This window comes from Otolemur garnettii, unplaced genomic scaffold, assembly GCF_000181295.1.
Source record: "Otolemur garnettii isolate 467f Iridium unplaced genomic scaffold, OtoGar3 scaffold00072, whole genome shotgun sequence".
Taxonomy (NCBI): Eukaryota; Metazoa; Chordata; class Mammalia; order Primates; family Galagidae; genus Otolemur; species Otolemur garnettii.
This window is the reverse complement of record NW_003852467.1, coordinates 4,599,296-4,615,108: the sequence shown is the minus strand read 5'-3', so window position 1 is coordinate 4,615,108 and position 15,813 is coordinate 4,599,296. Positions and strand designations below refer to the sequence as shown.

General features: G+C 34.5%; 1 protein-coding gene across 1 annotated transcript in view; it reads right to left on the bottom strand.

Annotated features, from left to right (window-relative positions):
- The window catches only part of DMD (dystrophin), a 2,307,273-nt gene that overhangs the window by 1,531,750 nt on the left and 759,710 nt on the right, over positions 1 to 15,813 (bottom strand). Inside the window, exon 14 of the mRNA XM_023515448.1 lies at positions 68 to 169. Within this exon, the coding sequence (XP_023371216.1) occupies positions 68 to 169 (102 nt within the window). The remainder of the gene's footprint in view (positions 1 to 67; positions 170 to 15,813) is intronic.

Here is a 15,813-nt window from a genome sequence, read left to right as displayed (position 1 = left end):
TTTTTTTTTTATTTTCTTATTTAAGATCTATGCCTTTCATTGTTAGGATTGCATGCATGTGACTCACCTGTTCTTCCGTAAGACGTTGCCATTTGAGAAGGATGTCTTGTAAGAGAACCCAGCGGTCTTCTGTCCACTTACATATATTTGCCCATCGATCTCCCAGAACCTGAAGAAGAGACAATCCACCACCACCAGATCAGCAAATGATTGTTAATTAAATGTTATTAAAAAGCCTTGAATGATTTGCCAATCAAAGCATTTGAGTCTCCTATGCACACTAGAAGTTGTAATGGACACCCTTGAATGATTTGCCAATCAAAAAGTGTTTAATTTTGAGTCTCCTATGCATACCAGAAGTTGTAATGGACACCCTCCTTGCTTCTGCTTCCCTTAGGTAAGCAATGTGCCTTTCATTTGTCTTTGGATTACTTCACTCTATTGTTCACCCTTCACTAAAAAGCACTTATAAGTAATGTGATATGGTTATTATTCCACAACTGAAAAGGTCTCCCCAGCAAATGTAAGATAGTAAAGACATAAGCATAATAATTGAGATTTTGCAATGAAAACATGTAAAATATGTATTCTTCTTTGGACTGAAAATAACCTCTCAAAGAAGAAATTCTCATAAATACAATGTCTCAGACAACACAATTGAAGTAGTTCTGTGTAATTCGAATTACCTACCATCTGGATTGTAGAAGAAAGTTCTTAGTAACTTATATTCTATCCATATGTAGATAAAAACAATCTAGATCACTATTATAAAAGTATTAAAATTCTGTCTCTATACTCTAGTGAGAAAATTATAATATTCCCTGAGTAAAAACTATCATACTTTTAGCATGTGGCCACGTGTAAGCACATGCACTATGTTAGTAGGTAAGGAAAGTCAAGTACCAATAATTTTTGGATGGGAAATGTATATTGTGGCAATTTCTATGCAAAGGGAATGTTTTAAAACAAAAACAATGTGTCATTTACTTCAACTCTATTGCGATTCACTTCAGAATCTAACATTTTAAAATTTTATGATTTTTCATATAAATAAGGTGTTTTCTCCTAGATAATTGGATTTATAAAGTTGGAAGTATCCTATATTATAGATATGCTTTATTTTGCATAGAAGTAAAACGAGAAAAGGATAGCAATTCATATTTTCAAAAAGCACATTTCGTATCTAAGATAAACCTTATCATAATTTCTACTTCTCTCGATGCTACACGTTTGGATCATTACACCTAGAAGATGTTAAAATATGATTCAAACAACAGAAATGTAATTAGCATCATGAAAAAAAATCCACCTTTTCCCAACTATTCCTACATGGCTTGGAGACATTTAAAAAATTTGTTTAATCTATCCTTATCTCATAAAGGAAATCCTGTGTGGGGGTTAAGTAGGAGGTGGTAAAAATTTTATTATGGCATTAAAATGATCATGCCCTCATCATGCATCTCAATCATAAGCGAATTTTCCGTTTTCCTTTGGAATTGTCAATAAAAAGTGTCATTGGTTTCAGCATAATATAACCGACTTTCTTATTTTTTATAGTTTCACTGTCTACTCAACTCATTTGGAATGATGTTAGTTTCTGACAAAAGTTGTAGCCTTGAAATAGTGATGTGAGATACTGATAGGAAATGTGCCAAATTAAACCAATGAATTCAACCATCTCAACTATTTAATGGTTACAAATGAATTCACAACTTTTCTGAAACATATTGGCAGATTTTTTAGTGAATTTCCCAGTGACCCTGTCAGTAGGCGTAAGATAAAATGGCATGTAACATTGGTTAATAAAATAGTTTCAAATAGAAAAAAATCTTACCCCTTAGCTAAAATACATCTGCCTCATTTGATGCAGATATAAAAGTTCAAAATGTGTGATATCTATTGTCACCCATCAACTTCAGTAGAGAAGAGACAAAGTTAAACTGTAGCATCATCTTCATAAATGAAATAAAATGAATAGAGACTTCCAAGTAGATAGGGCATCTGTCTAGTGACAGAAGGTACATGAATACAGCATCCACTGAAGAAGTATTTTAGGCTTACAATCTCATAGATGGAAATTTATAATCCATTAATTTGAGTAGGACATCCTTCAACACAAATTCAAATAGAGATCCCCATATTTCAGATTGTTTATTATTAAATTCATTGAAATTCTGGAATATCTATAAATGTGAAGCATTTTATACTGCAGTTTTTTCACTTATAAATGAATCATAAAATACCAATAGAGTACTCCGTCCTTATTCACAGAAGATAAATTCCAAGATCTCTTGTAGATCCCTGAAAACGCAGATAGTGCTGAACCCTATATACGCCATACATGAATCGTTTTTCTTTTTTAACAGCTTTGCACACGGAAGATTTATTCTTATTGTAAATCTTAGCAATGTCATCATATGTTTTTTCTTTCTTTATTAAGAACTTTCACCTTTTCAATTAAGTAAAGCACTTGGAGGCTTCAATTTGGCATATTTGAAGTGCTAGAATCACCCCCCTTCCTTTGGGAGCCATAATCAAGTAAAATAAGGGTGACTTGAACATAAGCAGTGGCACGTAACCATGACAGTTGATGTGAGGACCTAGATAGATGGTATGTAATTAACAAGCCGGTAGTGTATACAGTGTGAATACACTGCACAAAGGGATAATGTATGTTCAGGATAGGATGGAGGGAGATAACATGAGATTTTTATCATACTAGTCAGAACAGTATGCAATTTAAAACTCATAAATTGTTTATTTCTAGAATTTTCCATTTAATATTTTCAGAGTGCAATTGACTCCTGATAATTGAAACCTCAGAAAGCAAAATCATGAATAAGGGGAGATGACTATAATTAAATGCCATTTTAGGCACATATTTAAAAACAACTAATTTAAGGATGTCATTAAACATGTCCTTTGTATCAAAATAATGAATATAGATGGTTTTGCTCATTTATTGAAGCAAGTTTATGATTCAGCCGATAGTTATTCAGCTTATAGTTATTGATACCTACCAATTCACTCATCCATCAATTCTGAATTTATTTAAACCACAAATACTTACAGAACACCTACATGTGCCAAATATGAACAGAACATGGACATTTGAGTTAAATTGTTTCCCCCACAATTCTTATGGAGGCCAATCTTCCATTCACTGCCTCAGTATGTGCCAGCTTGGAGATAAGTCTTTTAAAGAGGACATTGAATTCACATGAAGTTATTAGCATAGGCTTTAATTCAATCTGACAGGAGTCCCTGTAAGAGGAGGAGACTCAGACACAGAGAAACAACAGAGATGTCTGTACACAGAGAAGAGAGCATGTGAAGACACAAGATAGCAGTTGTCTGCGATCCGAGGGGAGAGGTCTCAGAAGAAACCAACCCTGCGCACATCTTGGACTTGATCTTGGACTTCTGGCCTTCGGAATACTGAGAAAATAAATTTCTGCTGCTAAGCTGCCTAGTCTGCTGTATTTTTTTATGATAGCCCTAGAAAACTACTCTAAAAGACATTTAATATAGAGTATTTATTTTTTAAGAACTATATAGCTAAGTCATTAAATCTCTTCCAAAGAAAATAATAGTACCAACCCTTTAGAGAATTGCTACAAATATGAAAGATGATTACGTATTGGAAATTGTTTTTAGTTTGAAATGAGTTATATAAGTGTTGTTAGTTATTTATGAGTTTCTTGATCATGGTTTTTCTATCAAATCTTCTAAGAACCAAGGGTCATATGTTTGACTCTCTTCACTCTAGAAAATCACTCATTAAATCTTTACAAATAGTTGTTTAATCTTCAAGTATATTCTTTAAAGACTTTCAACACAAGAGCATACTTATCCTTTAGTAACGCATTCCATTGCTTAAAACTATTTTACTCTCAGAAAACTCTCAATGAATTTAATCTAAAACTGTCACTTCAGCTACAATGTGGGCATAGTGCTTCTTACCGATCTCAGTGTAATGAGATGAGTGAAGTAGAAATTGTTCATACACTGTATATCTCTGGCCACAGAGTTTTGCAATGCCATATGTACAAGTATACAAAGATGTATACAAAGTCCTTAAGTTTATGGATTTATTTATTGCTGACAAATATTGGCCTCGATTTGAATTACAAAGACTGAGGCTAAACAATGGGAAGATTACCATTCAGCCATATAATCACTCAGGATGTCAGTTCCTATCACTGCCTGAATGGGTGTAACCAACTTGCTAGACAAGTAGAAGGAACTGTATTAAATGACACTGACAGGATGCGAAATAATTTTTAAAGGACCACTACATCAGGATTTGGAACTTGGTTCTCTAGAGAAAAATAGCATATGTTCACTCAGTGTTTCTCTGAGTTTCCATCTAAGTACAGGAATCCCTTGAGCTTTTAGAAATAATGCATATTTTTGTAGAGCTAGATAAGCGTTCTACACGTAAATGCAAAACCACTGAATTATGAAGTTTCACAAAGTGATAAGAGAAATTATTTTTTATTTATGTTTTCATTTTTTGGTCTCAGCAATAAGAGAAGCTAAAGGTCAGTTCATTTCCTCTAACACATTTTCATGGGCTAAATCAAAACTTCATTATCATCTATGCTCAGATCAGAAGTTGGAAGGATTTTTCCCTCCCATTTAATTCGCATCTCATATTGTTCTATGTACCAAAGACATTTCTCATCTGATTTTTTTGTTATTGTTGCTATTTGGCTGAGTTTCTTTTCTCAAAGCAAAAGTAAAAAAAAAAAAAAAAAAGAAAAAGGTTACCAAAGGAGCATTCAGATAAAGGCAACTGAGGGAAATTTGACAAGCTTGAGAGGTAAAATTTAAGTATAGTGATACTTGAGTAAAGTATCTGGAAGCCAGTGACAGATTTTGAGTACAAAAATGTGCCCTCATGAGGCTTTGCATTAAGAGAGAAAGTGTTCCAAGGTATATGTCCATTAAAATAGAAGCAATTATGTGCCACAGACACACACAATTCATCAGCAACTGGGCTTTGAAAAGGAGGGAGGCAGTAAGCAGCCCATTGTATTTTAGTGTGGTTTAAGACCCTATAATACACTGTCCAACGAAATGAATTTTATGTGCAATGAGCTTTATGAAAAATAACTTATTTCTTGATTTTTCTTTCTTACTTTATAAACAGCTATGCAGTTGAAAATGATAAGCAACTTCATCTTACCAATGGTAAAATGGAAATCACATCAAATAACTTATTGGAAAAAATAAAATCAAATCTATTATGAGGCAAGAAAATGACAGAGTTATACTGACTAACGTTTAGTCAAGATTATGATTCTGCTCTCAATTTCACATGTTTTACAACTGCTAATGGAAGCAGCCCACTATAAAATCGCATGCCTTCTATCTTTACTGCCTAACATATGGTCTAGGGTGGTAAAACATATTTTGATGTATTAGGAAACACTTATTGGAGGCTGCTCAGAAAATATCCTTCTTTCTTCTGTTTCAATGAGCCTGTAATATCTCCTGATGGAACTTAAGAAATTCATGACTACCACTTATAAAGGTACAATTTACAGACGACTGACAATCAGGTGAGTTAAGAAACTTTTCTAAAGCCACGGGAACCACAGTATTGACTCTCTGGGATATGAACTCAGATCTTTCCGGCTATAAGCCCATGCCCTTTCATAATGCCATTCATTCAATAGAACATTTTCTGTGACTTAACCCAGCAGCTGTGAGATGCACAGATGCTGAATCGCATTGTGATATTCATATTTTATTTTTTTTGCAGCAGTTTGCCTAGTTTAACTAAACATTGTATCTAAAACACTTGACAAGGATTTGAAGTTTAGGATTATAATTTTATCTAAAAAATATTTGACGTTGTGACTCCATGTATATTTAATCATAAAGAAAAATCAGAAAATATGCTTCTAGATTAAGAACATCTGCCCTTTTCCAGGATTTATTTTTAAAAGGTAAATATGACTGATTTGCTAAAGAAATTCTGCCTTGGTGATTATGCTGAAAATGTAGTGAGATTTTTACTTAAAGAAGCACATTCTTCTTTGCACTATTTCAGACAGTTTCAGATAATATTTATTTATATGAGCATATATAAAGTGCTAATGAATAAATCTGGAAAAGCCTTTTGTCATTGCCATAGGTCTTAGTATTTCAGGCTATTATTAATGTTCTGTGGCAGCTTAATAAACTCTGTGCTCTCCAGCTCCCACCAGTCTATTCAACTGGGCTAACAGAAAATAAAGAGAGGGAGTCCTAAGGAGCATACTGGCATGAGAGTGTTCTTTCTAGCATTCTTCACATTCCCAGGCATTCCTTGGTAGCTTGAGGTTTTATTGTTCTTTATTGCTTTATGGCTCACAGACTGAACTCCTTGAGGTGGGTTCCTTACCTTTGAGCTTCATGTCCTTTGGAGTAATAGATGTAGTTCACATAGTACAAAACTGTCTCAAAGATGAATACTACCAGAAGCTACCAAGAAGGGGATTTTACCCCAGGTTTTGTCTCAGAATCATCTTTTACAATCTTTGAATCTGCATGGGACTTAAAGCACAGACTGAATTCTCACCCAGCTCTACTGTTGTCCAACTTGGAATATATGTTGGTAAAGTCTTTTTTTCTATTGTTTGGGATTCATTGAGAGTACAAAGAATTAGGTTACGCTGATTGCATTTCTTCAAGTTCCTCATATAATTGTGTCCCACACCCAATAGGTGTGCCATACACGGTGACTCCCCATTACTGCCCCCATCCCCTCGCCCCAATTGCTCATTCCTCCCTTATATTAGCTCATCTACTGCTTTCATTTTACAAAAGACTACATTGGATTCTTGCTTCTCCATTCTTGTGATGCTTTACTAAGAACAATGTGTTCCACCTGTATCCAGGTTAATGCAAAACATAGAAACTCTCCATCTTTTTAATGGCTGAATAGTATTCCATGGTATACATATACCACAGCTTGTTAATCCATTCCTGGGTTGGAGGGCACTTAGACTGTTTCCACATTTTGGCAATTGTTAAATGGAGCTGCGATAAACAATCTAATAAAAATGTCCTTATGATAAAAAGATTTTTTTCCTTCTGGATTGATGGCTGGTAACAGGACTGCAGGATCAAATGGGAGGTCTGATTTGAGTTCTTTGAGGATTCTCCATACTTCCTCCCAAAAAGGTTGTATTGGTTTGCAGTCCCACCAGCAGTGTCAGTGTTTCCTTCTCTCCAAATCCACGCCAGCATCTACAGCTTTGAGACTTTGTGATGTGGGCCATTCTCATTGGAGTTAGGTGATATCTCAGGATGGGTTTGATTTGCATTTCTCCAATGCTCAGTGATGATGAGCACTTTTCCATGTGTTTGTTAGCCATTCGTTTGTCTTTTTTAGAGAAAGTTCTATTCTTATTCCTTGCCCAGTCATATATGGGATTGTTGGGTGTTTTGATGTTGATTAATTTGAGTTCTCTATAGATCCTAGTTATCAAGTTTTTGTCAGATTCATAATATGCAAATATCTATTCCCATTCTGAAGGTTGTCTGTTGGCTTTGGTCATTGTTTCCTAACTGTACAGAAGGTTTTCAGTTTAATTAAGTCCCACTTCTTTATTTTTATTGTTGCTATTGCCATGGAAGTCTTCTTCCTAATATCTTTCCCTAGGCTATCTTCAAGTTTTCCCCCAGTTTCTTTGAGTAATTTCATTGTTTTATGCCTTACATTTAAATCTTTTATCCATCTTGAATCAACTTTTGTAAGTAGTGACAGGTGTGGGTCCAGTTTCAGTCTTTTACATGTGGTTATCTATTCCTTCCAGCACCATTCATTGAAGATCAGGTGGCTATAAGAGGTTAGTTTCATCTCATGGTTTTCTATTTGGTTCCAGATGTCAATGTCTCTATTTTTGTGCCAATACCATGCTGTTTTGATCACTATGGCCTTGTAGTATAACCAAAAGTCTGGTAGGGTGATACTCTCACTTTGTTTTTATTACTAAGAATTGCCTTGGCTATACAGGGTTTCTTCTGTTTCCATACAAAATGAAGAATTATTTTTTCCAAATGTTGAAAGTATGATGATATGATTTTAAAGGGGATGGCATTGAATCTGTAGACTGCCCTGGGAAGTATAGACATTTTCACAGTGTTGGTTCTTCCCAGCTATGAGCATGGTATGTTCTTTCATTTGTTACTATCTTTTGCTATTTCTTTCCTTAGGGTTTCATAATTTTCTTTGTAGAGGTCCATCACGTCTTTTGTTTGGTATATTTGTAGGTCTTTCTTTCTTTTCTTTCCTTCCTTCCTTCTTCTTCTTCTTCTTCTTCTTCTTCTTCTTTTTTTTTTTTTTTGAAGCTACTGTGAAGGGAATTATGTCCTTAATTAGCTTCTCATCTTGGTGTATACAAAGGCTACTGATTTGTGGACACTGATTTTCTATCCTGAGACATTGCTGTATTTTTTGATAACTTTCAGGATCTTGTGGTTGTGTATTTGGGTTCTTTAAGTATAAGATCATATTGTTGAACTCTTCTGCATCCATTTGGATGCCCTTAATTTTTGTCTCTTGCCTGATTGTATTGGCTAGAACTTCCACTACTAAGTGGAAGTTGTCCAATAGAGGACAACTTTGGTTCTAGTTTTAAGTGGAAAAGCTTTCAGTTTTATTTCATTTAGTATATTATTAGCTGTGGGTTTGTTCTAGATGGCTTTAATCAGAATAAGAAATGTGCCACCCAATGCTTTTTCTGCATCTATTGAGAGGCTCATATGGTCTTTGTTTTTGTTGATATGGTGATTTACATTTATGGACTTGGGTATGTTAAACCAGCTTTGCATCCCTGGGATGAAAACTACCTGATCAAGATGAATAATTGTTTAATGTGTAGCTATAATCTATTGGCTATGATTTTATTGAGAATTTTTGTATCTATAGTCATTAGTGAAATTGGTCTGAAATTCTCCTTTTTAGTTGGGTCTTTTCCTGGTTTTGGGATCAGGGAGATATTTGCTTCATAGAACATGGTGGAATGTTCTTCTCAAGTTTTTGGAATAATTTCTGCAGCATGAGTATAAGGTCTTCTTTGAAGGTTTGATAGAATTCTGGTGTGAAGCCATCTGTACCAGGGCTATTTTTTTGCTGGGATATTTTTTATTATTTCTTTGATCTCACGTCTTGAAATCAGTCTGTTCAAGAGATCTATTTCTCCATTAAGTCTATGGAGAGGATGTGATTCTCAATATTGATCCATTTCCTCCATATTGTCAAATTTGGGTGCAGAGAGTTTCCTGTAGTACTCAGCAATGATCTCTTGTATCTCTGTGGCATCTGTTGTAATTTCCCCTTTGTAGTTTCTGATTGAGGTTATTAGAGATTTTACCTTTCTGTTTCTAGCCAAGAGTTTATTAATTTATTCATTTTTTTCAAAAAACCAACTTTTTGTTTTGTTAATTTTCTGAATGACTTTTTTGTTTACAATTTCATTAATCTCTGATTTAATTTTGGTCATTTCTTTTCTTCTGCTGGGTTTGGGATTAGATTGTTTCTTTTCCAATTCCATAAGATGGTTCATGAGTTTGCTGATGTGCTTTCTGTTTTTCAAATGAAGGCATATAAAGCAATAAATTTCCCTATTCAGACTGTTGTTGCTGTATCCCTTCAGTTTTGCTAACTTGTGTCTTCATTGTTGTTTGTTTGAGGAATTTAATGATTTCCTCTTTTATCTCTTCCTGAGTCCAACTATCTTTCAGTATAAGGTTGCTTAATTAAGTTTTGTGTGTGGGTGAACATTTTTGTTGAAGTTGAGTTCTCCCTTTATTGCCTTGTGGTCTGAGAAGACAGAAGGTATAATTTCTATTCTGTTAATATTTCTGAGGTTTGATTTGTATCCTAGGATGTGGTTGATTCTGAAGTATGTACCATGGGCTGGTGAGAAAAAGTATTTTCCTTAGTTTTGGGATGGTGTGTTCTGTATATATGTATTAATCCTATTTGTTTTAGAACCACATTTAAGTCCTTTGTATCTTTGTTTAGTTTCTGTTTCAAGGACATGTCCAGTTCTGTCAGAGTGGTGATAAATTTCCCAACTATTATGGTGTTATGGGGTATCATATTGCTCAGACCCATCAAGGTCTGTTTCATAAATCTGGGACCATTTAAGTTGGGTATGTAACCATTTAAAACTGAATTGTCTTCTTGTTGTATTGTTCCTTTGACCAGTATAAAGTGTCCATCTTTGTCTTTCTTACCATTTTGTTTTAAATCTGCATGTATCTGAAAATAAGATCACAACCTCTCCTTTCTTCTGATTTCCATTTGCTTGAAATACTATTTTCTATCCCTTAACCCTGATTCTTGATTTGTCCTTGAAAGCTAGGTATGTCTCCTAGAGGCAGAATAAGGATGGCTTGTGCTTTTTTCTTCAATCAGCCCAGCTGGTGCCACTTCAGTAGTGAATTCCGTCCATTGACATTTACTGAGAGAATTTATAAGTGTGGCGGAGTTCTATTAATCTTATTTTGTGAAAGACCACTGTGTAGTTTTATCCTTTGTACCATTGTGGAAGCTAAATTTTGACCTTTAGCTTCTGGGTGTTTACTGTGCTGGTGGTCTATCTTGGTTGTCAGTATTTAGAATAGGTCTACGTATTTCCTGTAGAACTGTTTGTGTTATGGAATAGGTCTAACTATTTCCTGCAGAACTGCTTGTGTTGTGGTGAACTTCCACAGTGCTTTTATATCCACAAAAGATTTGATTTCTCCTTCAATTTTGAAGCTTACTTTAGTAGAATACAGAATTCTGAGCTGAAAATTGTTTTATTTAAGAATATTGAAGGTGAATGCCTGTGCTCTTCTGGCTTGGAAGGTTTCAGTTGAAAAATCTACTGTCATCCTAATGGCTTTGCCTCTATAAGTCAGTTTGCACTTATTCCTGGCTACTTGCAGAATTTTTTATTTCATCTTAGCTGTGAACTGGTTCGTTACAATGTGTCTCAGAAAGGCTCTGTTTGAGTGGAGATGACCCAGGGTTCTATATCCATCTGAAAGGAGTGTGTTAGGGTCTTTAGTAAAACTTGTGAAGTTTTCATTTATGATAGTCCCCAGTAGGGCTTCCGTTCCTTTGAGACAATCTTCTTCTCCTTCAGGAATCCCTATCATTCATATGTATGAATGCTTCATGTAGTCTAGTAGTTCTCTGAGTACCTGTTCTGCTTTATCTCTCTTCTTTTCTATTTAACTACTTGGGTTAACTCAAAAACTTTATTCTCTAGTTGTGAAGTTCTTTCTTCTCCATTGTCTAACCTATTTTTGATACTTTCTACTACATCTTTACATTCCCTCAATGTCTCCATTTCCTTAAGCTTTGCCATATCCTTTCTATATCCTACATATCTCTCATCATCCAACTTTTGGTTCTGTCTTTCCATTTTGTTGTCCATTTCTTTTATTGTCTTTATCATTCATATTTTAAATTCCCTTTCTGTCAAATCCATTAATTTTTTATAGGAGGAGTCTTCTGCAGTAGTTGCCACAAGGTCCCTTGTGGGATTTCCTGTTTTGATCTTTCATGTTGTCTGTATTTTTCTGTTGGTTCCTTCTTATGTGTTCTTTCTTCTTGTTCACCTCCTTGTTCTCCTTTATCCTTCCTACTGCCTCATTTGTTTCAAACAGAAGTCCTTGCTCTTGATGACAGTATGTTGTACTATGTCGCCAGGACACCAGGTTTCACTGTGCTTTTTTTTTTTTTTTTTTTTTTTTTAGAAACAGAGAGCATAGCTAGTAACCTCTATGGTCCTTATTCCAAACTTAGTTTCCTTCAGTGATCACCTCATTGTTTCCTCAGCATTTAGACCCTTCTGGGTTGGGATCTTAAAGCTCACAGTGAATCTTTGAGGGGCAGGTCTCACAGTGTCCCAACTCCAGTTCCCTTGGGGTGTGGGAGACCCTCAGCCTGTCTCAAGAGTGGAGCTCAGATTCTGGCAGGTGAAATTAAGGTGGCCACAGTTTAGGACCCTAAGACCTTCTCCTGACCTTCCCATAATGGCAGCCCCTGGCTTCCAAGAACTTCTTGGATGGCTGCTTTGCCAGCCACCAAAGCTATGGCAAGTCTTCTCCAACTGGCATTCAAATCTTGTTGCTGTATACTTATTTGTATTCACCCACTCTTCCATGCTTTCCACTCAGCCTATAGCTTACCCCAACTACTGTAAACTCCAGAAAGGCATCTTCCTATTCTAGACCTCTGTGGGGGGCTAGCTGATGTCAACTGGTTGCAATCACTTACCTAATTCATCAGATTTCCACTTCTCTAGATCATATGCTATATGTAGCTCACACCTCCTCACTGTGTTCCCTGAGCTATGTATGATTCTGGGTAAGGTCCCTGTACCAGGTATGTCTGGGTTCTCTCTTTTTCCTCAGTTATTCTAGAAGAGCTCAGATGAATGATTCTTCTGGTCCTCAACCTTGGAATGCTCCTCTGTTGGTAAAGTCTTAATCTTGTGCTTGAGTGTTCTTACTAGTGAAATAGAGAAAATAGTACCTGACTTGTTACCTTCCTAACCATGTCACTGGTAGGGCCAGAAAGATCAGTAAATGTGAAAATGCTCCCCAAACCATAATGAATTATTGAGATGCTTGTGATTGGTGAGGATTTAGAGATTAGTTGAGAGAAAAATGAGCTTTGATGTATAATTTTATATATCTGGAACACAATAGAATTTTAATATAATACAGTAAAACATTTTAGCAGGACATTAACATTACAAAGTTTTTACATTTTACCTATAATTTATAAAGCTTATGTCATGCTGAAGAGTTGAAAAAAATCACTTTCATATTTTTAAACCAGGACTATGCTCTAATATATCTTATTTGAAAGCAGGTATCTATGTCCATTCTATCTTGTGGCACTGGAACTTTCCATCTATAAGAAATCCCAATTCTAATGTGCACACATAATAAAATACATAAAGTAAACATATAAGAATTTGAGGAGTAATAGGAACTTATTTATGGTAAAATGAAGAGCCCATGCTAAAGAATATAAAGTGACTTGATTTCTACCTAGGCTAATATGAAGGAAAATAGTTCAAGAATCATCAGATAACCTACTTTCTCCAGGCAAGTTTCATATAATATTTCCTCAATTTCTAACATTGATAACTAATAAAGTATTATTAAATATTATGTGAACTAAGCAGAGCTTTACATGAATATACTTGTACTTTAATTTACAATAAGTCAATTTCTAGAAAGGCAAAAACTACTGAAACTGACACAAAAATGGAAAAGCAGGAAGATGGAAATCAAAACCATCAAAAGATGCAAATCAAAAATGGAAATTTTTATTTATATTAAATATATAAAATTTTTAATTTAAAAATTTCCCATGTGTGCATTCCAGGTATAAGGCAAGTTTCCATGCCTGCATAATCAGGTACTTAAGCCTAGCATGTGTATTATAAGAAAGAAAAATAATAGGCCAATAATTTTCATGAATATACTGTTCTAAATCAAATTATTAAAAAATATTAACAAAGAAAATCTATCAATACATAAAAAGGATTATATCTCTTATCCAGGTTTAGTTTATTTAATAAACCAGGCTTCTTTTGACATTAGAAAAATAAGCTATGTGATTTAACATATTAAGAGAATAAAGGAGAAATCTAATATGATCATCTTGAGTAACCCTGACAAATATATTTGATGAAATTCAGCACTCAGTAATAATAAAACTCCTTAGAACACTAAGAATATAAGGTACGTAAAGTAAACCTACAGGAAATATTATACTTAATGGTGATTTATTAAAATTTCACCTAGGATATGTATGATATGTATAATGATGAAATAGTCCACAATAATCCTATGGTACTATAGCATTTATGCAGTACAATAAGGCAATGGAAATTAATAACACAAACAATGATTGGAAAGGTAGAAATAAAAATGTCATTACTCACAATCTGTGCATGCACATCTGAATGATGTTACAGATAAACTATTCAAATTAATAACTAAATTTAGCATGGTCCTTGGATACAAGGTCAAGTAACAAAAATCAATGATATTCCTTCATATCACTACAAATAGAAAATGAAATTTTAAAAAGACATCATTCACAACAACAACAAAAATATCAAAAACCTAGGGATAAATCTCAACAAAAGTTTGAGACTCACTACTTTGAAAGCTATAACATTATCGAGAAACAATAATGACCTAAATAAATGGAAGACTATTCTATGTTCATGTTTTGAAATGTTTATATAATAAAAAACTTTATATAATAAATATGATAATTCTTTACAAACTGATCTATAGATTAAATAAAATACCATTAAAACCAAGCAGGAATTGTTTTTGAGGGTGGGATGACAAGCTGTTTCTAAAATTTGTATGAAAATATAAATGGTCAAAAATAGCTAAAATGATCTTTGAAATGGAAGTAAGCAAATATGAATGGCTTTCTTTGACTAAAGAAAGTCTTTCATAGACTTTTTTCTGACAATAGGCTCCTGAGCTTCCTTTTACTAGAGAACTCACTTCAGGAAATTTGCAACAGTAAATATATTTTTTGCTGCCATTAGATGTAAATCTTTTGTAACTCAAGAATGTCTTTCTCAAGCACCTAGTAGCCATCTCCTTGGAATGTAATTATCAAGAATGATAGAGCATCTTCATGTGGTCTCTGTGGGAGGGTAGGAGCCTAACTTCAATCAATGTCAATTTGCAAACACACATGGACTAATCACACTGATCACCCAATCCCTTAACATTCTTCCATTACTTTTCCATTAGCGTATGCCAGTGCTTAAAAATTCTCTTGCCTTTTTTTCAGTGGATCTGAGCTCAGTCTCTTCTTCCTACAACAATAGTCTTGAGCTATAGTCTAATAGTCTTGAATAAAATCTTCCTTGCTTATTTAACTATCTGGTGCAATTTCTCTTTTACAATAGAACCATATATCAGAACTTATCATAAAGCCATAGTTATTAAGACAATGTGGTATTGACATAAGGACAGGGAAGTGGACAAACAAAACTAATTAGAGTTTATAAAATGATCCATGCTTGTATGAGCATTTGATGTATTACATTTATGTGAAAGGCAACACTGCAGAACCCTGGGGAAAGGTGCCTGTCTGCACCCCATGCTTACTGCAGCACTGTTCACAACAGCAAAGATATGGAATCAACCTGAGTCCATCAACAGACAAATAGATCAAGAAAATGTTGTGTATGTATACAAAATGAAATGCTATTTGGCCGTAGAAGGGAATGAAATCATGTCATTTGTAGCAACATGGATGGAGGTCATTAAGTGAAATAACCCAGGCACAGAAAGGTAACTATCCCAGGTCTTCAGTTGTACATAGGAGCTAAAAATGTTGATCACATGGAAGTAGAGAGAAGAATGATTGTTACCTGAAGCTTGGAAGGGTGGAAGGGGGATGGAGATAGGTTGGTTAAGGGTACAAACATACAAGTAGAAGAAACAAGCTTTAATGTTTGATAGCAGAGTAGCTTCACTATAGTTAACAACAATGTATTCTATGCTTAAAAATAGCTAGAAGAGAGGGCTTCAAATATTCTCTGCACATAGATAAGATAATACTCAAGGTGATGGATATCCTAAATACCTTGACTTGATCATTACAAGTTCTATAATGTACCCCATAAATGTGTATACATTTTTTGTTATCAATAAAAGCTTCTCAAATGTAAATAAGAATTAACATTTGCATAAAGACTATTATTCTTCCAATATATTTGCTTGTATTTTTCCTGCAATTTGGTATGGTGGCTCTTTTTTAAC